This window comes from Sminthopsis crassicaudata, chromosome 1 (assembly GCF_048593235.1).
Source record: "Sminthopsis crassicaudata isolate SCR6 chromosome 1, ASM4859323v1, whole genome shotgun sequence".
Lineage (NCBI taxonomy): Eukaryota > Metazoa > Chordata > Mammalia > Dasyuromorphia > Dasyuridae > Sminthopsis > Sminthopsis crassicaudata.
In genome coordinates this window covers 78,243,800-78,268,998 of record NC_133617.1, presented here as the reverse complement: position 1 = coordinate 78,268,998, position 25,199 = coordinate 78,243,800, and the positions used below count along the sequence as shown (strand labels likewise).

General features: G+C 39.8%; 1 protein-coding gene across 2 annotated transcripts in view; it reads right to left on the bottom strand.

Moving 5' to 3' along the window:
- The window catches only part of ZC3H3 (zinc finger CCCH-type containing 3), a 509,307-nt gene extending 484,875 nt beyond the window's left edge, over positions 1-24,432 (bottom strand). Inside the window, exons 1-3 of one of the 2 annotated variants that reach the window (XM_074263935.1) lie at positions 24,219-24,432; positions 21,277-22,594; positions 18,395-18,591 (exon numbers count right to left, since the gene is read on the bottom strand). In XM_074263935.1, coding sequence (XP_074120036.1) covers positions 18,395-18,591; positions 21,277-22,594; positions 24,219-24,264 — 1,561 coding nt within the window. In that variant the 5' untranslated portion in view covers positions 24,265-24,432. The remainder of the gene's footprint in view (positions 1-18,394; positions 18,592-21,276; positions 22,595-24,218) is intronic. The other variant, XM_074263942.1, reaches the window with a different exon arrangement.
- Between the last annotated feature and the right edge of the window lie 767 nt (positions 24,433-25,199).

Sequence of the window (25,199 nt, the reverse complement as noted above, 5' to 3'; positions counted from 1 at the left end):
AAGGTTAGCCTAAGATCAGGAAAGTATCGTTGGAAAGTAATATGAAAGAAGGGAGGATGAACCTGAAAAGGCAGCCTGGAATTAAATGGTAATTTCCCTGAATGCCAAACTGAAATTTATATTTTATCTTATCAGCAATAGTTAGCTGCAGAAGGTCTCTGAGAAAAAAAAAAAAAAAAAAAAAAAAGGTTTGCTCATGGTCAGACCCATGGACCAAGAAGATGACTGAGATGGAGAGAGACAGAGAGTACATACACATCCCTACATCCCTTACCCCCATCAGCTTCTGGAACCTCAAGAGTTAGTGCCCATCTAGCAAGAAGGAAAATGTCATTCTAAAACCAATTGCTGATGGGAAGAAACTAGAATTCAAAATGAAAAGCAGCACTGATGTCCTCTGTCCCTATCTCCTCCTTCACCTTTTATCACAAATGAAGGGGGTAGCCATCCTTGCCAAGGATATTTGTTGTTGTTGTTGTTCAGTTGTTTTCAGTCATGTCTAACTCTTCATGACCTCATTTAGGATATTCTTGGCACAGATCCTAGAGTGGCTTGCCATTTCCTTCTCCTGCTCATTTTAAATGACCTAAGTGACTGGCCCAGGGCACCCAGCTAGTGACTGTCTAACCCCAAATCTGAACTCAGAAAGTTGAGTCTCTCCAGGCCTGCCATTTATCTATCCCCTGTGCCACCCAGCTCTACTCAAGCGATCCCACTATGTCTTGTCCTCTCCAGCCCACTCCCTGCCACTATCATCCCTATACTTATCTCCAATCTTTCTATTGGCTACTGCATTACTGTCTACAAATAGGTATACTTCTCTATCCTCAAAAAACTCTTCTGACCCACCATCCACCCTTAGTAGCTCATGTCCTATCTCCCTTTTGTGGCTAAATTCCCTGAGAGAGAAGGCTTTCCATTTTCTCTTCCTAACTCTCTGAGGTCTGGCTTCTTTTTTTTTTTAATTAATTTTATAATTATAACATTTTTTTGACAGAACATATGCATAGGTATTTTTTTTTTTTTAAAACAACATTATCCCTTGTACTTCCCTTCTGTTCCGAATTTTTCCCCTCCTTCACTCCACCCTCTTCCCCTAGATGGCAGGCATTCCCATACATATTAAATATCTTACAGAATATCCTAGGTACAATATATATGTGCAGAATCGAATTTTGTTGTTGTTGTTGCAAAAGAAGAATTGTATTCGGAAGGTAAAAATAATCTGGGAAGAAAAACAAAAAAAATGCTCACAGTTTACACTCACTTCCCAGTGTTCCTTTTCTGGGTGTAGCTGATTCTGTCCATCATTGATCAATTGGAATTGGATTAGCTCTTCTCTATGTTGAAGATATCCACTTCCATCAGAATACATCTTCATACAGTATCATTGTTGAAGTGTATAATGATCTTCTGGTTCTGCTCGTTTCACTCAGCATCAGTTGATGTAAGTCTCTCCAAGCCTCTCTGTATTCCTCCTGTTGGTCATTTCTTACAGAACAATAATATTCCATAACATTCATATACCATAATTTATCCAACCATTCTCCAATTGATGGACATCCATTCATTTTCCAGTTTCTAGCCACTACAAAAAGAGCTGCCACAACATTTTGACACATACAGGTCCCTTTCCCTTCTTTAGGATTTCCTTGGGATATAAGCCCAGGAGTAGCACTGTTGGGTCAAAGGGTATGCACATTTTGATAACTTTTTGGGCATAATTCCAGATTGCTCTCCAGAATGGCTGGATATATTCACAATTCCATCAACAATGCATCAGTGTCCCAGTTTTCCCACAGCCCCTCCAACATTCATCATTATTTGTTCCTGTCATCTTAGCCAATCTGACAGGTGTGTAATGATACCTCAGAGTTGTCTTAATTTGCATTTCTCTGATCAATAGTGATTTAGAACACTCTTTCATATGAGTGGAAATAGTTTCAATTTCATCATCTGAAAATTGTCTGTTCATATCCTTTGACCATTTATCAATTGGAGAATGGCTTGATTTCTTATAAATTAAAGTCAATTCTCTGTATATTTTGGAGATGAGGCCTTTATCAGAACCTTTAACTGTAAAAATGTTTTCCCAATTTGTTACTTCCCTTCTAATCTTGTTTACACTAGTTTTGTTTGTGCAAAAACTTTTTAATTTGATGTAATCAAAATTTTCTATTTTGTGATCAAATTCTTTCCTCCTCCACAAGTCTAAGAGGTAAATTATCCTGTTTGAGGTCTGGCTTCTAAACTCCACTTATCCAAAACGGCTCTCTCCAAAAGTTAACAAATGATCTCTTAATTAATTGCCAAGATCTAATAGCCTTTTCTCAAGCTTCATCCTTCTTGTCCTCTCTGCAGCAAGTGACCAACTTCCTGCCCTGGAAGTTGATCTCCTTTCCAGTCTCCTTTGCTGTATCTTCAGCATTATGGAGAGCCTAACTATGGGAGTCATACACAGAGGTCAAAGAGAGAAAAGGTGTCTGAATGAAGAGAAATCACATATAAACAGGAGAACTATGAAAGCTTCACAGAAGATGTAGCACTTGAGCTAAGCTTTGAATTAAGAGGATTTTAAGAGGCAGAAATGTGAAGATAGATCGTTTCAGGCAAAGGAGAACAGCCAGAGAAATGAGGAGGCAAAAAGGGATAGGATAAAATCAAGAAAGTGTCCCTGGAAAGTATTATTTTCTCTCTCAATATTATTTCACTCAGTGTTGTCAATTACTCAGAGATCCAATTATCATCTCTATACTGATGATTAGAAATCTACTTAGCTAGTTCTAACCTCTGGACATACCTCCAAGTGCACATCTTCAGCTGTCTATTAGACATCTCAAACTGGAAGTCTCATTGACATCTTAATTTCAGTCTATCCAAAAATGTATTCATTATATTTCTCCCCACCTCCCTCTTCCTAACTTCCCTATTATTTTCAGGGGAGGATACCACCATTAAGCCAGTCACCTAAGCTCACAATTTAGGTGTTATCCTCTATTCCTTACCCTCTCATACTCCATGTTGCCAAGACCTTTTGTTTTTACCTTTGTACTGTATTTCCCATAAACCCCTTTCTCTTCTCTGACATTGCCGCCATCCAATTATTACTAAAGGACATATGTAATTATTTAGATTATTAAAAGAAGACCCTGGTTGATCTCCTTGCCACAATTTTCTTCTCCCTTCAGTACCATCCTCCACTCAGCTATCAAAGTGATTTTCCTAAAGACAGATCTAACACCATGTAGTTATATACTCAATAAATTCTAGAAGTTCCCTATCATTTTCTGTTTGCCATTCGAAGCCCTTTATAGCTTATCCTCTACTTATTCCTAGTTTTATTATACTTTACATCTTTATCACATATTCTGCAATCTAGTGACATTACCTGGCACATGAAGGCACTTAATGCCTTACTGACTGACTGGTAGAATGCTCTTGGACAAAGTAATAAATGGTGTTGTGATGCAAAAGTTCAGTGCCTAGAAGAGCTCCCTCATCTCTGTCAGAATCTTTATCTGCTTGAAAAAGACTCAATTTAAGGATTACCTCCTCTACAAAACTTTCCCCATCCCTTCAATTGTTTGTTTTCTCTCCGTTATCAAATTACCATGAATTATAATTCTCTGACAGTTTATATCACCTTACCCCCAAAATGTAAATTCTTTGAAGGGAGTTTTTGTCACTAAATATCTACTGCCTATCACAATGTCCTGTAAATAATAGATATTCATTAAATGTTTGTTGAAATTAATACAAGATGAAACAGAGAGATTACCAACATATTGGATGATAACAAGATCCAAACAGATCATAACTAGCTAAAACTATGGACAAATTCAATAAGATAAAAATTTATAAAGATAAATATGAAGTCTTATGCTTAAATTGAAAAAAAAAATTATTTGTACCACACAAGGAGTGGCATTAGAGGAACACAGAAGAATGGCAATGGAACAAGTATTGACTAAACAAGTGCCAGGCATCGTGTTAAGTGCTTTACAAATATTTTTTTATTTGAGCTAGATGACAATTCATGTGAAAAGGACTTGGTTTAGTGAGCGGCTGAGTGAACTACAAGTTCAATATACATCAACAGTGAGACCTACAGAAGCAAAAACAAACACATAACAGAACAAAAGTATCCAAACTGAAGGTCATGACAATCCTACTGTACTCTGCTCTGTTTAAACATCTAAAATATTGTGCTCTCTTCAAAGTACCATATTTAGGAAATATACTGACTGACTAGAGAGCTACTAAAGTCTGTATGACACGAGGATGGCCTCAAGAAACTAGAGCTGTTTAGCGTGGAGAAAAGAAAACTTAGGTTGATTTGATAGCTGACTTCAAGTACCTGAAGAGGTACAAACAACAACAACTACAAACAACAACAACTTCTTAACAATTAGTTCTCCAAAAAGCAGTAAGTTCCCCATCACCAGAGGTTTTCAATTGGAAGCTAGATAACTTCTCAGTAATGTTGTAAAGGATGATTCCTCTCTAGGTAGGAATTGGAACAAATGACTTCCAAGCTCCCTTTCAATTCTGAGACCCTCTGAGTCTATAAACATATATACAAACACCTCAAAGAAAATATTACTTCCTGACCTAAAGGCAAAAGTAACTCATTTGCAGAGAAGGGACCCTAGCACAATTCCTCCTAGGAGTAAGTTCTTGAGATTCTAAGAGTTATTCCTAGGTTTGTTGGAGCTAAGACACTATGGCTATTGATCTGACTCTTTCCCACTATAGTGAGTGGCCAACAAAAAGCCAGAGATCAGATGTTTAAGGCTGATATCTCTCCAAAATCGTAAGCTCTCTAGTGAAATACTCTGTCCTGGAAGGGCCAAACTGTGCCTTTAAGAGCCAGCCTATCTCTGCTCACAAACTCCTTTGAAGAAAGTCATTTCCTACTGAGTTATAACAAATAGGGCAAAAAGGAACTGAATGGACAGTCCAGAAATTTCTGATTGTCCAATTAACTTTGAAATCTTATTACTCTTCCAAATAGCCCTTCATTTTCTCCTCCTCTGTTTCAGGTTCCTGAGGAAGACATTATGATCTATGCCAAACTTTATTTGTGCCCTCTCCAAATTAACTATCAATCTTTTAACTACTAAATCCAATAACCCTTTCCAGTCTTCATCCTGCTTGACTTCTACTGTTGACCTAGCTGTTGACTAGCACTAGACTTCTAGACACTCTTCTCTTTAAGCTTCATGGTGCTTTTTCTCTTAATTCTTCCTCCTATCTGTTTAACTACTCTTTTTCAAGTCTCCTTTCCTACTGGTTCATCATCTACCTTGTCCCCTAATCAGAGGTATTGCCCAATGTCATTTTCTCTTCTCAAAATTCTCTCTCAGTGATCTCTTAAAGCCTCAAGGATTACCATCTCTTTGCAGATAATTTAAAAATCTATAAATTCAGCTCTCTTCTGAGTTAACCCTTGCTTCACCAACTAACTACTGGATACCTTTACCTAAAAGTCCCATTAGCATTTCAAACTCAACATATCCAAAGCAAAACTCTTTAACCACCTAAAATTGACCCAGCATTGAATTTCCCTATTTCTCTTGAGGGCACCACCATCCTTCTGATTACTAGGTCCTCAACCTCAGAGACATCTTCTAACTCTCCCTTCTTCCTCACTGACTTGTCCAGAGTCCATAATCAAGAAGTGTATGGGACAGAATTTGAAACCATGACCTTTCCCGCTGCAAGTCCAATGCTCTTAATTCACTATTCACACTCATGGGAGTGAACCCTGAAACTAGATTCAGGGTCTCAGACTCTAATACTTCTCCAGACAAGCCTTTTCCAAGTTAAGTGGCTTCATTCAATTGGAGATCTTGGTCAAATCACCCTCCATTGATCTTTTAGGGGTAGCCCAATCCTCTTCAGGAAATTCCAGGCTCTGGGAAAAAGCCTTCAAAATGATTTTATTCAGTGGGAGATCTAGGCCTGATATTCCTATTAAGTGGCTTGACTCTCTTTTCAAATGGAACTCTAATCCTGAAGGCATTGACAAGACTGAAGGAATCTCATTCAATGAAAGCCCTAGCACCAGACTACCAATAAAAAAAGACAACTCTGAACCCCAAATCTTTGCAGAAGTCCGAACAGGATTATGCTTTGCCAAGGGGACCTTTCTTCTTGGCACAGCTGCCTGCCAGGGCTCTTGCCCACTGTAAAGATATCCTCTTCTCAGTGATAACCTTTTGTTATTTTTCTGACAGGACCTTGCCACTGAAGAGTCTGTCTTCCTAGTAAAGCTGGCTTCTCAGTGCTAATAAAAATTCCTTTTCCCATTCAGACTTTTCGGATTCAAGAATTCTTTCACATTGTACCAGTGTCTCCAACCAGAGGGGATTCTCACACTTCAATTCTTTACTACCAGACCCGCATCAACACTGCCTCATAGAAGAAGTCACAGAACATAATGGAAAAGCAAGAAGCTAGAAGAACTGGGTTCTTTTTGCTGCCCTTTACAAATTGAGTGATTTCAAGAAAATCATTCCACCTCTCTGGCTTTGCTTTTTTTATGAGTAAAATGAAGGGGCTTGGAATAAAAAAGATCACAGCCACAAAGGAAATCAGCTTCCATCAAGTTCCAATCATCTTGTTTTTCTGAGGAAGACACTGAGGAAGAGAGAGGCTAATGGCCCTGTACCAGGTCATTCAGCTTTAAGTATCAGAGGCAGTATCTGAGTCCCAATTTCCAACTCCAAATCCAGCTTTTGGCCAACTTGCCATGCTGCAAAAGTAGTCTCTTTCCCTTTAAACATTCAGAAATTCTAATTTAGGAGGTGAAGCAGCAGATTCCAGAAATTCACTGGGAAAACACTGGAAGAGATGATCCCCCTGCTTTTTTCCCAAAGGATACTGAAAACAGTGTCACTGGATCTACTCCAAAGGAGTGACTCAAACTGGCCTCAAAGGCCCCGGGCTACCTATATTTTAACTTGGGCCCCAAAGTTGGCTCTGTTGTATACACAGCCACAACTTCCCACCAAGTGTGAATAGCATCCAAGAGCCAAACTGAATTCTTCATCAGTCCAGACAGATGAGAGGGAACCTTAATCCTTCTTTTAAGCCAGCCAGACACACTATACTAATTCTCTCCTATGACTTGGCCTAAAGTGGACCATCATTCTGTACAGGATCTATCTCTGATGCACAAAGCCAACAGGTCAATTAAATTCAATACATAAAACCTACTATGTTCAGAAGACTACACCAGGTACCAACAAATATAAAGTTGAAATGGTCCATTATCCCTACTTTCATTGGACTTACAGTGAGAAGGGTATATAACCTAGACAGCTAACAAAAATACAAGATTAATGCATCAAACTGTGAAGACCCAGAGGGATAAACGTCAAAGATTCCCTCCATATAGGTAGGAATCCCTAGAGAAGAAACGGTGGAACAAAGAATGGTGTTAGCAAAAACACAATAGTTAAGAAAATTCAAGAGATATTAAGGGAAGGAAAACAAAAGGAAATAAGCATTCATATAGTCCCTAACATGTGCCAGGCACTGTGCTAAGCACGTTACAAATATTCTCATTTGATCTAAGACAGAAAACAATTTAATTTGGCTTGAGCATGCAATACATAGAAGCAGATAGGTATAATAGTGGACAGAGGAATGAATTAAGGAGTTAAGAAGACCTCTCAAATTCTATCTAACTTAATATCAGTCTTAACAAATTACTTAACTTCTCAGCCTCAGTTTCTTCATCTGTAATATGATGTCTCTTAAGGTCTCTTCCTACTATATCTATGAACCTATATGAGATAAATCTAGAAAAATAAGATGTTGCCAGAGTGTGAATGCTAGATAAGGAACTTCATTTTGTAGGAAACAAGGAGCCAATGATGATTTTTAAATAGAAGGAATATAACCAAAACTATACATAAAAAAGTTTAACCTCATATAAGTATGAAGTATTAATTAGAGGAGAAAAAAGCAGAAGCAAGACAATTTATTAAAAGAATATTTCAATAATCTGGACAGGTTGTAATGTCTTTGAGTAATGGCAGTGAGAACAGGGAAGAAGAATGAATGGATACAAAAGATGTTTCAGAGACCAGTACTTGGCAATTAATGGTTATATGAGAGGAAGAGTAAAAGCCACAAGATTTCAAATAGAGATTACTGAGTGAACTAGAGGAGCACTAGAAAATATTATAAAGTGAGAACTCACAGAGTTAGAAGAAGGGATTTTAGGGGACAACTTGGTGGGGCAGAGGTTAGAGTGCTGGGCCTGGAATCAAGAAAATTTGAGTTTAAACCCAGTCAAAGACACTTATTATCTGTGTAAATCTAAGAAAGTCATTAAATCTCTCTATGCTTCAGTGTGTTCTTCTGTAAAATGGGGATGAGAGCACCTACCTCCCCAGCTTGTTGTGAGGATCAAATGCGATATCTGTAAAACATTTAGCACACTGCCTGACACATTGTAAGCACAATTTAAATACTGGTGATAATGATGATGATGATGATGAGATACAGAGATCTGCAGTAACTCCCTACACCAGCCTTCCATTGAAAAATTGTCCCTTGCCAGCCATCTCAGATCCAGAAAGTAGGCCCACATGCATGCAGCTCCCTTCTTTGCCCTATGTCTGTTTTTGCCCACAGAGGATCCTGTATAAACAAGCATCCCAAGCACTTAAGACCTTCCTACCATAAACATCTGGAAAAGCTTTCCATGTAACTTTCGGGAAGTTATAATGTGCACCAACTGTGCTTCTCTCTTTGTTTCAAGCTTCCATAGAGCAGGAGAGAATGACTGTTCTCCTGAGGCTGCAAAGCATCTGGAACCTGGCCGCCCTGCTCTTTCACTGACCTAGTCCATAAGATAGGGAGAAGAGCACTCTTCCCTTGCTCCTATAAATAGTTCACATTTTTGGAGCACTTCACAACTCACCAAGTATTCTCATCAGACTGAATGAATATTATTACCCCACTTTCACAAAGCCAACGGACGTCCCAGGAGACAGAGAGTCCCAGCCACAGCTCACATCAGAATCACTGCTCCCCTCAGGCCTTATGACCTGTTGGAGGTGCTTCGAGGAGCTACCTGTCTGCCTTCCTCCAATATTCTGATCCAGTTCTCGCCAGCATAGCAGCGGGGCCACATCCCCATCTAATCTTCACAGGCTCTCCCTGATCATTTCTCTCCCTTAAAGGCAGAAGCAAATGGGGAAGTCCTGAGAGGGGAGGGCCCATGTCTAATCTGTCCTTAGTATCTTCTCTCCACAAACACGCTTAACACAAAGCTTCAAACACAAGTGGCACTTAATCAATGTTCATAGTTGAAGAGCTAGTACCCTACTAATAACACCAGCTCCCTTCAATAGCTGGGCCTTGCATCAAATCTCAAGGATTACTGACTATATATCTCATGGAAGAAGAACAGGAGGCTCAGAAGGATTATGTGGCTCAACCAGATCAAGCTTGGAAGTGATGGGCAAAGGTCTTTTAAGTCCTCAGGCTCTTCCCACTACATCACTTTAGTCACTAACTGCCCAGTTACCTACTGAGGACAATCATGGGGACTGCCTGAAAAAGTGCTAGAAACACAATGTTCTTCCACTTGGAGGAGAGGTACAGCTCACACTGCTACAAGCTTGAAGGTTTCCCACGCCTCTTCGATCCCTAGACTCTCACAACAATCCTCTATGGCAGCTACAGTACCACTGGTATCCCTACCTTACAGACAAGCAAAGCCCCACTAAGACACTAGCTTGGACAGACCGGGGGCCCAACACCAAAAGGTCTGGGGCACCCAGTCACAGATAGCACTAAGAGCCGCCTGAGCTGACTGTCCACACTTCTGATTAATAGAAGAATTGGGAAACAGTTTTCCTCAGGCTCTCAGCAATGATTCCAAGGGAAGCTGACCTTAATCACCCTTAGGAGAGCAATGAAGGACTAGGACTCAGAGAAAAATTCTTTCCATTTTAACAACCAAGTTAGAGCTCGGAGTGTTATCATTGGATCAAATAAATCTGATAGATGAGGAAGTTTTTTATTGGAATGTAAACCAAGATCTCAGTGCTCTGGGCTATAGCCCAGCCATGTCAAAATAGCTTGGAATAGCCTAGGCCCAAGAGAGAGAAAACAGGAAAACTGGGGAAGGGGGATGAGAGGAGGGATAGAGAGACAGAATAGAGGGAAAACATACAAATGCAAAAAAGCACTACCTATGGGTAGCATACTACCAAGAAGAAAGCACAATGTAATAGAATATGCACTAGACTTAGGACTTAAAAGACCTAAATTCAAATTTGAACTCTAAAACTTATAGTTTTTCTAGCCATAGGCAAGGGACTTCTCATTCCATGAACCTCAGTTTATTCAACTGTAAAGTGCTAAAAATAATTGGACTCCCTCCTTCACAGGGCTAGTAATAAGAAAAACAAAATGCAAACGTTAACTACTTATAGGCTGTTTTCTAGAAGCAACTTTCTGGCTTACAGCCTCCTATTTCAAGTTCTGCTTGTCTTACAAAGGGTCTAATACACAGTTTGGGAAAGTTAAAGAGGTCACAGCCTAACTCAGTAATATTCTCTTCCTTGTGCCCACTATTTATTTTCTTTCTTTCTTTTTTTTTTTTTTACTTTTTTTAAAAATTAATTTTATAATTATAACTTTCTTTTGACAGTACATATGTATTTTACAACATTATCCCTTGCACTCACTTCTGTTCCAAATTTTCCCCTCCTTCCCTTCACCCCCTCTCCTAGATGGCAAGCAGTCTTATACATGTTAAATATGTTAGACACTCCTAGACACAATATATGTGTGCAGAAACGAATTTCTTGTTTGTGTCCACTATTTCTTAAGAATCAACACTTAAAGGTACATCACCAAAAGCACCTAAGATCACAAGATCTCCAGATGTTCTGATCCTCAATCTGATCTCCTTGCTGGAGAATTTTTAGGCCAGACAAGAAATCTGTTATTCACACATACTAGATCACTCCCTTACATGTACAGAAGGACATGGATGAGAGTCACAAAACAAAAAAGCACAAATGAGTTGAAATATATACATGAGATCATACATCTACTGGACTACAAGAGTAGGGAAATAAATTCAAACAGATACACAAACACACACACCCCTCACTTTAACCAAGAAATTCTATTCTAATTACAAATACTTCCCAATAGAATTGAGTGTAAACTGTTTGCACTATTGTCATTCTACCCAGGTTACTTTTACCTTCGGAATCCAATTCTTAGCATTCAACAAGAAATTTGGTTTTACACACATATATTGTATCTAGGAGAGGGAATAGAGAGAGGGAGGGGAAAATTTGGAAAAGAAGTGAATACAAGGGATGTTGTAAAAAAAAAAAAAAAAATTACCCATGCATATGTACTGTCAAAAAAATTATAACCATAAAATTAATTAAAAAATTAAAAAAAAAAAAATACTTCCCAATAGCATTACCACAGGCAATAGGGAGAGTTCTAGAAAACCCTTGACTTCAACAATGAAGTGTCCAGGAAAAGATAAGCTTCTTAAATTGTAAGGATTACTTTAAAGTTTTGCTCATATCTCTAGCCTGTAGCACAATGTCTGACAAACAGAATATGATTAATGTTTGCTGAATTACAAGACTTTTACCACTTTGTAGCTGAGGAACCAGATTTCAAGGAATAAAAATTAAACACGTCAAAAGACTCTTGCAAAAATCACTCCAAAGACAAGGCACCCCATCATTAACATAATTCATGGTGTGTTCAAGCTTTCTAATTTAACACAACCCTAAACAGAAAATGGTGGTGGCCTGACCATAGCTAAACACATTATATTTCCTCACTCATTCTGAAGCTTCACTTAGAGGCATTTCAAAGCACATACTGGCCATCATCACAATGATCGATGAAGTCCCCTCCCATCTAATAAAGACAGCAAAAAAAAAAAAAAAAAAAAAAAAGCCCTGCAAATTAGATCTCAGTCACCTAGCTACAATGAACACCAATATCCATTTAAATGCCTTCTACACAGGTCCTACATCTCAAACTTCTACCCTGAGTCAATTAAAGCTCAGCCCTGTTGATGGAAGAAAAATGCTCCAAGATTAAAATGGACCCTCACCATCCCCAGGCCCAGACTTCACAGTTAACCAAACAGTACGAACGGTTCTTCCACTTAGAAAGCCTTGCAAGCTTCCAGTTCCCACTGTCATTATTCTAGCCAGTTCTACAACCCCATGGTCAGTAGCCCAAGGCTTTTATGGGGAGTTCAGTTCCTGGTTAAAACCTTTATCAAGCTAATGACTGGTCAGTCCAGAAGTGTTAAGATGTTCCTCAGAGTCAATCTGACATTTCTTTGAAAAACAATCATCCTGTCATTGGAAGACACAATCTGCCCATAAATTCTGCTCATAAATTCCAGGCTAGTTGAGAGAGAGTCAATAGTAGATAGAGCAGTACCTTGGGCAGTCAAATAAATCCTTGATTTTCCCCAACAGAGTCTGGTGGGACTGCCTAGGCAATCATCTCCCTCACAGAAAAAGGGCCATTGCCCATGTCAGCTGAGCTGTACTTTTAGAAGCTTGGGTTTCTTTCTGATTACCCAAATAGAATTATATGACTCATAGCCCCAGAAACACATTTCTCCAAATTTCATCATCAGTTTTACTGTACCTCACCATGAAAACCTGCCTTTTCCCAAATACTAGCCCAGAAAATAGTATAAATATTGAGATTGAGTAGTAGTCTTCACAATTATATTTTTAAAAATCTCTCATATAGAAGATGGCAACTAATTTTCCATCAAAAATGGAAAGAGAATCAGAAGAAATCAATTTTGCACACAGGACTAAAGTTGATGCGAAGAATCAAATATATGGAGAGGGAGGCCATTTATTAAATGCTTAATATGTTCCAGACACTGGGCTAAATGCTTTACAAATGTAATCTCATTTGATCTTCACAATAACCCTGAAAGGTAGGTGCTATTTTACAGTTGAAGAAAACAAAGCAGACAGGATAAGTGTCTTGCCCAAAGTTGAAACAAATAGTTGGTGTGTGAGGCTAAATTTGAACTCAAGTCTTCCTAACCCCAAGTCCAATGTCCAAAGGCAGTGTGCACTGCCTCACACAGCTGGGGGGTAAGGTAGACCTTCTGCAGATAAGGGAGTTGTTACTCTGTACAGAAAGCTCTAACAGAGGCCACAATGTTCTGAGAGAATTGTGGACAGTTACTTTAAGAGTCCTCCACTCAAATCCTACTCCAATGTCTCAGCATGATGTGAAAGTCAGTGTGAATTCATCATGGACAGAGAGTTTGATCTAAAAGGAGGAACCTGGTCTCAGACTTTTCTGATTGTATGACCCAGCGTAAACACTTAACTTCTCCCAGTCTCAGCATCCTCATGTAAAAAATGGGAATAACAGCACCAACTTTACAGGTTGTTTTGAAGAACAAATGCAATAATAAACATAAAGCATTCTGCAACACTTAAAAGTGCTAGATATAAGCTACTTTTACTATTACTGCTGTTCTCTACATCGGCTAAGCATAACCCCTACCAAGCACAAGTTCTGCCAAGTTGGAACTGTACATCTACCATCTAAGTATCTGCTCAGCTAAATCTGGAAAAGTTCAGCAAAAGGTTGTTGTGAAAAAAGCTCTGAACATAGGAGCCAGGAGAGACTTAGATTTGAAGCTTGCTTGCATTTAGTGATTGTATGATAGTGGATAAGCCAATTAACCTCTCTCAGATTCAATTTGCTTATCAGTAAAAGGAAAATAATAATGCCTATATAACTTATCTTACAAGATTAGTAGGTTCAAATAGGATAATGTATTTAAACTGCTTTGCAAACCTTAAAAGTGTTATATAAGTGTTAGCTACTACTATTGCTATTATTAGCTGTAGGATATTTAATTTTTAGCCACAAAAATTTTCAAAGACAACCTACCTGGTAAGTTACAATGGGTTTTTAACTATTATCAAAGGAAGAAGTACCTACATCAATGAAACAGATCACTGCAGGGTTAAAATAATGGTATAGTAGAGAAATTCCAAAGACACAGTATATCTAGATTTCAGCACAGCATTCAATGAAGTCTCTTAATATATGCTCATGAACAAGATTAAAAAGGTGGTCTCAGTGCTAGTACAGTTAATTAGATGAGAAGCTAACTAAATAATCATATCCAAAGAGCACTCATTGATTAGTCTCAAGCTAGAGAGCTATGTTCCAAAAGCTCTGTCCTCAATTTTGTGATATTCATCCTTTTTAATCAAGGACTTGGATAAAAGCAGAGAAGGAATGGTTTCCAAATTTTAGGGTAAAGGAAGCTTGGAATTGGAGGTAGAGAGAGAGACAGAGAGAATCCAAAATAGATACTGAATGATTTGAAAAGAAAAGAACATAGAAAACTGAGATCAGTAAAGAAGTCATATAGAAGTCACAGTCTTTGAGATAAGAGTTAAAAAATTAGGGATGATAAAAGAGAAAAATGAAAAAGAAGTGAATTCCCAAGCCTGGAGAACAGCAAATGGAAAGCAACTGGAAACAGGTGACAGAGGGTCCCACAGAAGAATGGTAAGGAACCCAGTTTGTCTAAACCATCATGTGCATGAAAAGGAGCAATGTATAATAATTCTGGAAAGACAGAAGGGACCAAAAGTTGTGAAGGGCTTTAAACAAAGTTCATATTTTCAAAGTGAGGGTCTGATCATGCTATTCCTTAATCAATAGCTCCAGAGGTTCCCCAATACCTTCTGAATCAAATTATCAATCCTAAGATTTAAATTCAGCATGTCCAAAACAGAACTCATTATTTTTCCCCTACAAAACCGCCTCTCTTCTGAACTTCCCTAATTCTCTCAAGAGTACCACTGTTTTTAGACATCCAGTTTTATAACCATAGAGTCATCCTTGACTCCTCACTCCCAGCCCATGTTCTGTTTCTGTCCCCACAATGTTTCTTGCTCGTGTGTACTCCCATAACCACCTTCCTAGTTTAAATGTTCATCATCTCTTGTCTTGACTTAATCTACTTATAATTGTTTCTCTGCTTCTATAAGGCCTTCATTACCATAGTAATCAAAATTATTTTCCCTAAAATTGTTAAGTCTGATCATTTCATTTCCCTACTAAATAAATTACTCCCTGTTATAGCTAGGATCAAGTCAAATGAACAAACTTTTATTAAGCATCTACCAGACACTATTCTAAGCTCCAGGGGATACAAAGAAATTTAAAAAACAAAAAAGGACCTGCTCTCAAGGAGCTCACAGAATAATGGAACCAACAACATATAAACAATTATATATAAACAAGAAATATACTGGACAAATCAGAGACAAATCTCAGAGGAAAGGTATTAGCATTAAGGAGTACCAGGAATAATTTTTTGCAGGAAGGAAGTTGGAAAAGCTAGAGAGAGAACATTCCAGACAAGAGGTACAGCCAATGAACATGTACTGAGTTTGGAGAGGAAATGCTGTATCCCAAAAAGATAAAATATTAAAAAGAATTGGAAATGGAATGCATGCCGACCAACTGAGCAATAGCTGAGCAAGCTGTAGTATGTGATTATAATAGAATGCTATTATGCTGGATGAACTGACTGCGGAGTGAAGTAAGCAGGACCAGGAGATCACTATACACATTAATAGCACTATCATGATGATGGTCAACTGTGAACAACTTAGCTACTCTGATTAACACAATGATCCAAGACAATCCTTAATGATGAAAAATCTGATCACCTCCAAAAAGGTAAAAATGATGAACTTTGAGAACAAACTGAAATACAAAAAAACTTTTTCACTTTACTTTTCTTGCTTTTTTTTGCAACATGGCAAATATGGAAATGTGTTTTACATAATTTCACATGTATAACTGACATACTGCTTGCCTTGTCAATGAGTGAAGGAAGGACTAGAGGGAGAGAATTTGAAACTAAATTTTTTTCTAAAAGACTGTTAACAATAAATAATGATTAAAAAAAAAAAAAAAGAAGGATTAGCGCTCAAGATAAAGGACTAGAAATACAGATTTGGAATTCATCAGCATAGAGATAACAAAACTTTTCAAAGCTTTTGCAATCACTCAGAGATAGCACAGAAACGAGCAGTCTTAAAACAGAACCTGGGAATATGAGTGCTTTTAAGAACAAAGTGTTCTCAAAAGAATTGCATACCATTAACGATCACATGAAAGATTGCTCCAAAACACTAGTAGGAGGAATGAAAATCATAAAAACTTAATGTTTCCCCTCAACCACCTGGCAGAAGACAAAAGACAGGAATGAAATAATACTCTGTTAGTAGAGTTCTGAATTGGTCTAATCATTCTGGAAAGCAATTTGGAATTACATTTTGAAAAATTACTAAAATAATTACACCTTTGATATAAAAACTGAACTGCCAGGCATATACCCCACAGAAGTGAAAGACAGAAAAAATATCCATAACAACACTTTTTTGGTAGCAAAAAATAAGAAACAAAATAGATGCTCATCAAGTGAGAAATGGCTAAACAAAATGTATCACATGAAATTAATTGAGAACTCTTCTGCTGCAAGAAATAATGAAAACAAATAATTCAGAGAAGTATGGGGAAAACTGTATGAACTGATGCAAAGTAAAGTAAGGAAAAGAAAAAATATATATATATTTATGATATGATATACACTTCTTTTAATATAATTTGTCACTATGCAGTGGTGTTGGTCTAAATTAAAACTTGGCCACTGAATCAAATTCTCAAAGAGGAATGATAAAAATATAATGCAAGTGACTAAAAAGTCTCTTCCCTTTGAACTAGAGATTTTGTTTCTGGACTTATGCCCTAAGGAAATCACTAACAAATTCTGCATATACTTCAAAATATTTATAGCAACACTCCATCAATTGAGGAATGGCTAAATAAACTGTGATATAGGAATATAATGGAATATCACTGGGCTGTAATAAACAATTTGTATAATGAATACAGAGAAGCATGGAAAAAACTGCATGAACTGATAGTAAAATAAGCAGAATCAAGAAAGCAATATATGAAGCGACTACAATAAAGTAAATGGAAAGAACACTATCACACAAAAAAATCTAAAAAGTGAACATAATCCAGTAAAAGCAGAAAAAGCTTCTGATAAAGTACAACACTCATTCCTATTGAAAACATTTGAAACTATATGTATAATATTTAACATGTATAAGACTGCCTGCCATCTAAGGGAGGGGGTGGAGGGAGGGAAGGGAAAAGTCAGAACAGAAGTGAGTGTAAGGGATAATGTAAAAAAATTACCCATGCATTTGTACTGTCAATAAAAAGTTATTAAAAAAAAAAAAAAAGAAATTATGTGTATAAATGTATTTTTCCTTAAATTGATAAGAAGCATTTACCTAAAATGATCAGCAAACATTATCTGTAATGAGGATAAGCTAAGAAGCTTTAGCAATAAGAACAGGAGTGAAGAAGAAAGCTCATCATCACAATATTAGAAATTTTTTATTGGAAATCTTAGCAATAACAATAAGGGGGAAAAAAATAGAAGGAATCAGAATAGGCAATGAAGCAATAAAATTATCTCTTTTTTGCAGACAATATGATGATGTACTTAGAAAATTCTAAATACTTAACCAAAAAAATCAGTTGAAATAATTAATCATTTTAGCAAGAAACAGGATATAAAATAAACCCACATAAATCATCAGACATTTGTTGGTATGTCACCAACAAAATTCTACAAGAAGAGATACTAAAAGAAATTCCATTTAAAACAAGTGTACACAGTATAAAATACTTGGAAGTACACCTGCCAAAACAAATTCAGGAACTATATGAACATAATTATAAAAAAAAAAAATTTACATGCAAATAAAATCAGATTTAAATAATTGGACAAATATTAATAGTCCAGGAATTGACAGAGTGAATAAAATAAAATGTGTTTTTACTGAGTTACAAAAAATAACAAAATTCATTTGGAAGAACAAAAGGTCAAGAATATCAAAAGAATTAATGAAGAAAAAAATATATAAAGAAAGGAGGAATAACAATACCAGACCTTAAATTATATTATAAAGCAATAATTATCAAAACTGGTACTGGCTGAGAAATAGAAAAGTTAATCAGTGGAACAGAATAGACATAGTATACACAGAAGTATATGAATATAGAAGTATCGTGTTAGACAAATGTAAAGGCTTAAGTTTGAGGGATAAGCATTCATCATTTGGTAAAATTTGTTTGGAAAAGTAGAAGGCATTCTGACAGAAATTGGGCATAGAACAATATCTTACACTATTGATTAAGTAGTCATACTTAGCTCAGCACAGAACTAAAATTCTTTTTAATTTTGTGTTTACCAAGAGTAGTGTTGCTTTCTTTCTCTTACCTTCCTTAGCAGGTAAAGTACCCCGGGGTGGCTGTAGCCGGCACAGCCGGTGCTTGGTAATCTGCACCAGCCCTTTGTTAGGAGTCCTCTTCAGAACAGGACTGATTTTCCCCCGAACGCTATGTTTCCGACGGAGGCTATAATGGTTCTTTGGCGTATTGGATGGTGAAGGACAGTTCTTCTTATCACCAGGAAGGCTACAGGATTGAAATCAAATATGGAAAGCTCACAAGAGGTTCAAAATGACAGTATTTAGCCCATACTCAAAGAATTTCACAGAAAAACAAAAATGAAATTGGGTAACTGAAAACTACTCCACTGAATCACTTTTAAGGAGACTCAGTTCACTGAGTGATGTCTTGGGCTCCATCACCCTATCTGTCAGAAATCACAGTTTCCTAAGTCTTAAGAGCTAAAAGGAACTTTAGAGATGAAATAATTCATACTTCTCATTCTTCAGATAAGAAAACTGAGACCCAAAAATGTAAAATGACCTACCCAATGTCACACAGGTACACTATACCACAAAAGAGCCAGAAAGATTGTATGTTTTGGCTAATTACTATACTAGATCATGTATGTGATCCCTTCATACTCCAAGTCACAAAGATTTTGAAATGTATTTCAATTAATATATTTTCTTTGTCCTTCCCAATTCCCAACTCTGTTTCACTAACCATTATCATCTTTATCTATGAAATGAGGAATCTGATCCATAATATGGATTTATCTCAAAATGCAATACAGGGTTAAGATAGCCTCTGTAGAAAACAAAAGAAAATAATAATGTAAAAAAGGTTTTCTCACAGCATGACTTCCATTTGCTTCCCCCACAGACTATAAGTTCTCTAATTCAATGACCCCAACCCGATAAACTTTACTTCATCATTTCATCCTTCTGAGTTTCAGTTTCTCATTTATAAAATGGGGATAATATTGTTTATATTATTTACCTTGTAAGGGATAAAAGGACAAGTGCTCCCGTGCTCCCTTTATTTCCTCATTACCTAGGCCCAGACTCTAGTGTACACCAACAGTATAACAGACCAGAAAACCCAAAGATGCAGTCAGGAAAAACTCTAGCCAAATCTACAGATAAAATCCTCCAAAACTTACAAGTTTTAACACTATATAAATGGAGGCAGTAAAGTAAACAAAGTACTAAATTTAGAATCAGAAGCACATTCGAATGCTGTTGCCACTATTATTATATGATCTCAAACAAATACAACTGAAAAAGAGCACTGGCTCCAAAGCCAAAAGCTCTGGGTTCAAGTATTGCCTCTGATCATTTTCCCCATGTGACACTTGATCTCCCTAGCCCTGTTTCACCTTCTGTGAAATGAAAGACTTCAAATAATTGAATTCTAAGGTCCCCTCAAGTTCTGCTCCTAAGACCTATTTGTGTCCTCATCTCCCCATCTATAAAAACCAGAGTTGAACTAAAAAAAGGTCTTTAAAGGTCCCTACCAGCCACTTACACACCTATGACCTATTACATTACTAAGACCTCATTATGTTCACAAGCTTCCAGACTCTAAACTGTAAATTCCAAAAGTACATGATAATCTGCTTGCTTTTCTACTACTTTGCTTAATGGTTTTCAGAAATCATAGTTTATAATTTGATTGTTTCTTTTAAAATAAGATTTCTAGGACACAAGAGATTTTAAAAACCCTTTAATCTCTCTTGGAGGTCCTGAAAAGGGTTCCACCATGATAGCTATTATTTAACAAAGCAGGGTATTTGCTCTCTCTAACATCTGGCAGACTGTTCTAGGCACCAAGGTACGAGAAAAAAGCAACCAGATAATGTAAAGGCATTTTAGATGGACAACACAAAGTGATGTAAAGGGGAAAGAAGGTATGGGGGACGGAAAGGGAATAAACATTTTATTAAGCACCTACTATATACCAGGGACGCTAAGTACTTTACAAAAATTGTCTCTTGAACCTCATGACAACCTTGTAAGGGAGGTGAATAGAGGTTTAAATCCTTGTTCTGCCAATGTTTGAAACAACCTGATAGATTTCTCACTTTTAACAATCCAAAGGCCTCTCGAATCAGTTCCCTTCTCTCTACTCGCAAGGCCACAGTACTTTGGTCCTCATCCTCCCTTACTTGAACTATTGTAATAGCTTCCTCAGTGGTGTCTCAGCCTCCATGCTCCCCCTTTCACAATTAGTCCTTCACACAACTATCAAATGAATGTACCAAAAGCATAGACCAGACCAATTCTTTTCCTGCTCAACAAGCTTCAATGATTATTGTCTCTGGAAGAAAATACAAATATTCATGCTGATTTGGAAAGCCCTTCACAATCTGACTCTGCAGTCACTATCTTACCCGACAGATTTCACATTGTATTCACTCAGTCATATACTATTATCCCTGAACTGTATCCTATCCATGACATTTATCTCTGGATCACCTTTGCTCAAGCCCTCAGACATAAAATGCTTTCCTTCTACTTCTTAGAATCCCTGGTTTCCTTAAAGGTTTCACTTATGTACCACTTCCCACAAAAGGCTTTTCCTAATACCACTAATTGTCAGTGTTCACCCCACTTTACATTACTTTTTATTTACTTTATACAGATTTCGTATTTATTTCTTTGAATACGTTTCCCTCCCAGGCAAATGTAGGTTCCTTAAGGGTAAGGACTATTTCATTTTTGTCTTTGCATTTATTATAAGTACAGTTTCTATTATAGTAGGCACTTGATAAATGTTCATTGCATTGAGCTGATTAGCATTAAGAGCTGATGCTTATTAGCTGTGTTACTTTAGGAAAGTCTTTCGCCTTGCTGAGTCTGAGCTAACTCACCCATAAAATAGGTATCAAACTCTAGAGCTAAGGGAATATTTTTTAAATGTATTTACCTTGTACTGCCCCTCCTTCGAATGATCTTGGTTCGGCTCTTTACTTTGTAAGGAGAGAGGGGTGCTTCACCATAAGCGGTCTTTAATCCACTGACTCCCACTCCTGTTCTACTTAGCATGGGAGATCTTGAGTCTCCTGAGCAGGGGTGGGAGGGCCTCTCTCTGTTGGCAGGATCAGATTGCCAAAATAAAGAGGAGGAAGAGGAAGATGACGCACTAGAAGCTTTCCATTTGTACTTGCTGGTTGAGGTGCCAGGCTTGGATGTCACCGAGGTCTTCTTTGACTTGGCATCTAGGTCAGTCCTGAGCTGTGACTTTCCAGTTCTTTCAAACGGACCAAAGGATACCTTTCGAGTGGTCTCGGGCATTGTTCTTGGACTGGAATATCTTCTTACGGCCCTGGGGTTCTTCACTGAAGTATTAACCCATCTATAGTTGTTTCTCCGATATTTATTAGTCCTGCAAGGCACCAGCAAAGAGCTTTCTCTGACTTGTTTAGGGGAGTGACTGTGTTTCCTTGTAACAGTGACAGACCCCCCTACCCCTGCAGGACTACTTGGATGACTAAGGAGAGAGTCCTTGTCTGACCCAGTGTGCTGTAAGCCTAAGCTGGATGGAACAGAGGATCCTGCTTTCCTCCCAACACTTGAACCACTATGAGGAGGCAGGACAGAAGAAGACCGGGACTTTAATACAATGGCACTTTCACTAACAGTCCTTCGGGGTTCATGAGAGCCCCCAGAAGTAGTGCCCATAGACCTCACAACCCGGGGCTTTCCAGGCTCTTTGAGACAGACCAAAAGGGGGTCATCCTTACTATCATCAAGTTTTATCGACCGAGAACCCTGCAACTTCCCCCCTGGGGGATCTCCCTCACCTTCCTGGGGCCTTTGATCACTCCTATGACTCCCTTCATTATCATCAATTGAGCACCGATACGCATCCGAGTCAATAGCTGAGTCAGACTTTGGTGGTGATTTAATTTTGATTACCATGTTCTGATCTGGGTTGAGCTGAACCTGCCTCTCAAGGACATACTGCTGAGAAGATGGGTCCTGACTGTCCTCTGAACTGAAGGAAGGATGAGCTACACTAGTGCTTCCATTATCCCCAGGCTGGTCCATGGATCCAGAAGGTCGATTGACAAGGGAGTATTTTTTCCTCCACGAGGGCCCATGATGTGGTGGGAAACCCCTCCGAGCAGGACGAGGATATCGGGTGCTGAAAGCCCTGCCACTGCTGTACACAGACTGATGCCACTGGGTAGTCGATGAGGCCGGAGCATTGCCATGAATGTTTTTGTAGTCATCTATGAGACCTGGAAAAGCAAAGCATTAATTCTGGTTTAGCATCAATTCCCACCTCAACTCTGACCTACTCCGGAGTAAAAGATACATGGGAACCTCTTGAAAATTCACACCAACCTCCATACAGCCAGCACAAATGAATCTTTTCCTCAACTAATAAAACTTAAAATGCAGGTAGGTGCCTGGCTATTTATCTGGGCAGTACTCAGACTTTCTCTTACAACTGATCTATCAGTCCACTGGATCCATAATTTCTTTAGGGATAAGATGTAATAATTCCCAGGCTATTTGACTCATAGGGTTGTGCAGCTCAAATGGCATAATGAATATACAATATTTTGTAACCCTTAAAGTACTATGGAAATATTAATTACTACTTCTAAAGGGAAAATAAAAAAACAAGATTAAACGCCTCTACTTCATCTTACACAGTTATGTTTACATATACATACTACTACATGAGGTGAAAGGTCCTCGTCCTGTCCAAACTCTGCAAACTCTGCCAGCACAGACATGGCATGTGGCTGTTCACTGAGCAATCCACCAAAAAAATTAAGTTCTCTGCACCGCGGAGAAAACAGCTCACATGTAGGCGGTACGCTGAGGTTTCCACTGCCCTTCCCCACAATCTTTTGAGTGAAGTAATCAAAATACTAGTTCTACTTTAAGAAGCTGTGATTTCTGGAGGAAGTAAGGAATTCTTCTTCCCTTAACCTGTCACAGCCCCCCTCCCCACCTAACTTCTTCAAGGATCACAGTTGTCCCCCCCACGAGGCCCACAAGCGGGGCAGCAGCTCAGGCAGAGGCCCTCCCACGCGCTTTCAGAGGGTGGTCGGCCCTGCACGCGGCTGAGAGACGCACGGAGTTCGCTGTCATTGGAGGAGAAGATTCCCAAAGGGAAATGACAAAGTTGAGGCTCCGAGTCACAGCCAGTGAAAGTCCAGGCCGGGCTTTAACCCGAGGCTCTGGCGCCCTCGCCTAATGTCCACCATACAAGTGAGCTAAGGTTGTCACATACGGGACCTATTCAAAAGTCTTCCAACCACCCAAGACCTTTACTGTTAATTTATCATTGACCTCAGAAACAAAAACAAGTCACCAGTTCCACTTCGGTCTCAGCGCGCCTAACGCAAGGCTTCAGTGCCACAGCTCGGAGCCTCGCGCATTTTCAGGAATCAGGAGTGCCCTGGACCGGACCTTCCTGCCGGCCGGGGTGAGCGCTCACCCCCACTCCCCCTCAGGAGACTACGATGGACTGTTTGCAAGCCGGGGTCTGTGTGTGTGTTTGCACTGGGGACAGGAGGCTGGGGACCCTTCTACAATGCCAGACCGACAGAAACCGGAAAGGGAGGCCTCTCTCCGCGCCCCCCACCCGTTACCAGGCAACAAGTGAATGTCTGTCTGTCTGTCTGTGTGGCCCCCCGGGTTTTTGGAGTGCGTGGGTAGGAGCGGAGCCACCTGGGAGGCAAGCCCGCCCCGCCCCCTGCGGAGGCTGCTCCCTCCCCACAAAACGGGGACGGGGAAGGGCGGCAGGAGGGGTCTCTGAGGTGATGGGGACAGGCCCCCCCCGGGAAGGAAGAGGAGTCAAGAGAAAAAAGGGAAGGCAGAGACCCCGCCCAAGAGGCCATAGGTTACCCTGCAAGAGGCGAATCTGCCGCCGCAGCTGCTCCTTCTCCTCCATCTCCCGCGGTCGCGGCGGCGGCGGTGGCGGCGGCGGCAGCAGAAGTAGCAGCGGCAGTGGCGAAGGCGCCGGTCCAGGGCCCGGCCTCCGTTACGTCATTGCCCCGCGACCGTTTCCCGTCCGGCGCGAGCTGTCCAATCAGAGCCCTAGCTGGAAGTAGGAGGAAGAGACCGGGAGTGGGCGGGGCGAAGTGGGGAGGGACGAGAGAAAGAAGCCGAAGAGAGGACGTTGCGCGGTTGGGGAGGGGCGTTGGCCGAAGATGGTGCTTGGTCGCTTTGGCAACAGTGACTTAGCTCAGCTCATCCGGGAGAGCGCAGGGAGTTTGCGCAGGCGCACAGTAGGGCAGTAGGGCCTTTGGTTGCCCCGAGAGGGGATACTCCCCAACGGTTAGTCCTGCCTGGGATGTGTTGCCATGGGGACCTAGGACCGTGAGACTGGAGAACCGCCGGCCTCGCTACGCCTAGCGGGTCCAGAATCTTGCTCGCCCGCTCGAGACGTGAAAAGGGTGGGCCACCTCGAGGCCCGGCGAGTCCCAGTCCGGCCCCTGTCCGGGCGGACTAAAGAACAGAACAACTGAGCGCCGGTCGCCCAAGCTCCTCCCGGACGGTGCGACCCCTATCTGGGCTCCTCAGGGCTTCGGTTTCCTCTTCTATATCTAAGTTTCTTCCAGCTTTGACGTCATGTGACGTCCGCGGAGGGGAGGCACAGGGAGGGTCTGGGAAGACCTCGGGCTCCCCTCCTAGCGGGACCGAGTTCTGGGCGATGAAAACACTCGCTGGGCTCGGATTGTGAACACGGATGTGGCACGGGGCACAGATCTCTGTGATGCACAGTGTTAAATAAGGACATGAGGCAGGGGCCGACAGCTCTGGCAGGAGCGTCCCTCTAATGGTCCCCGCGGAGGAACGGGCCTGCCCAGATCCGGAAGGAGAGAG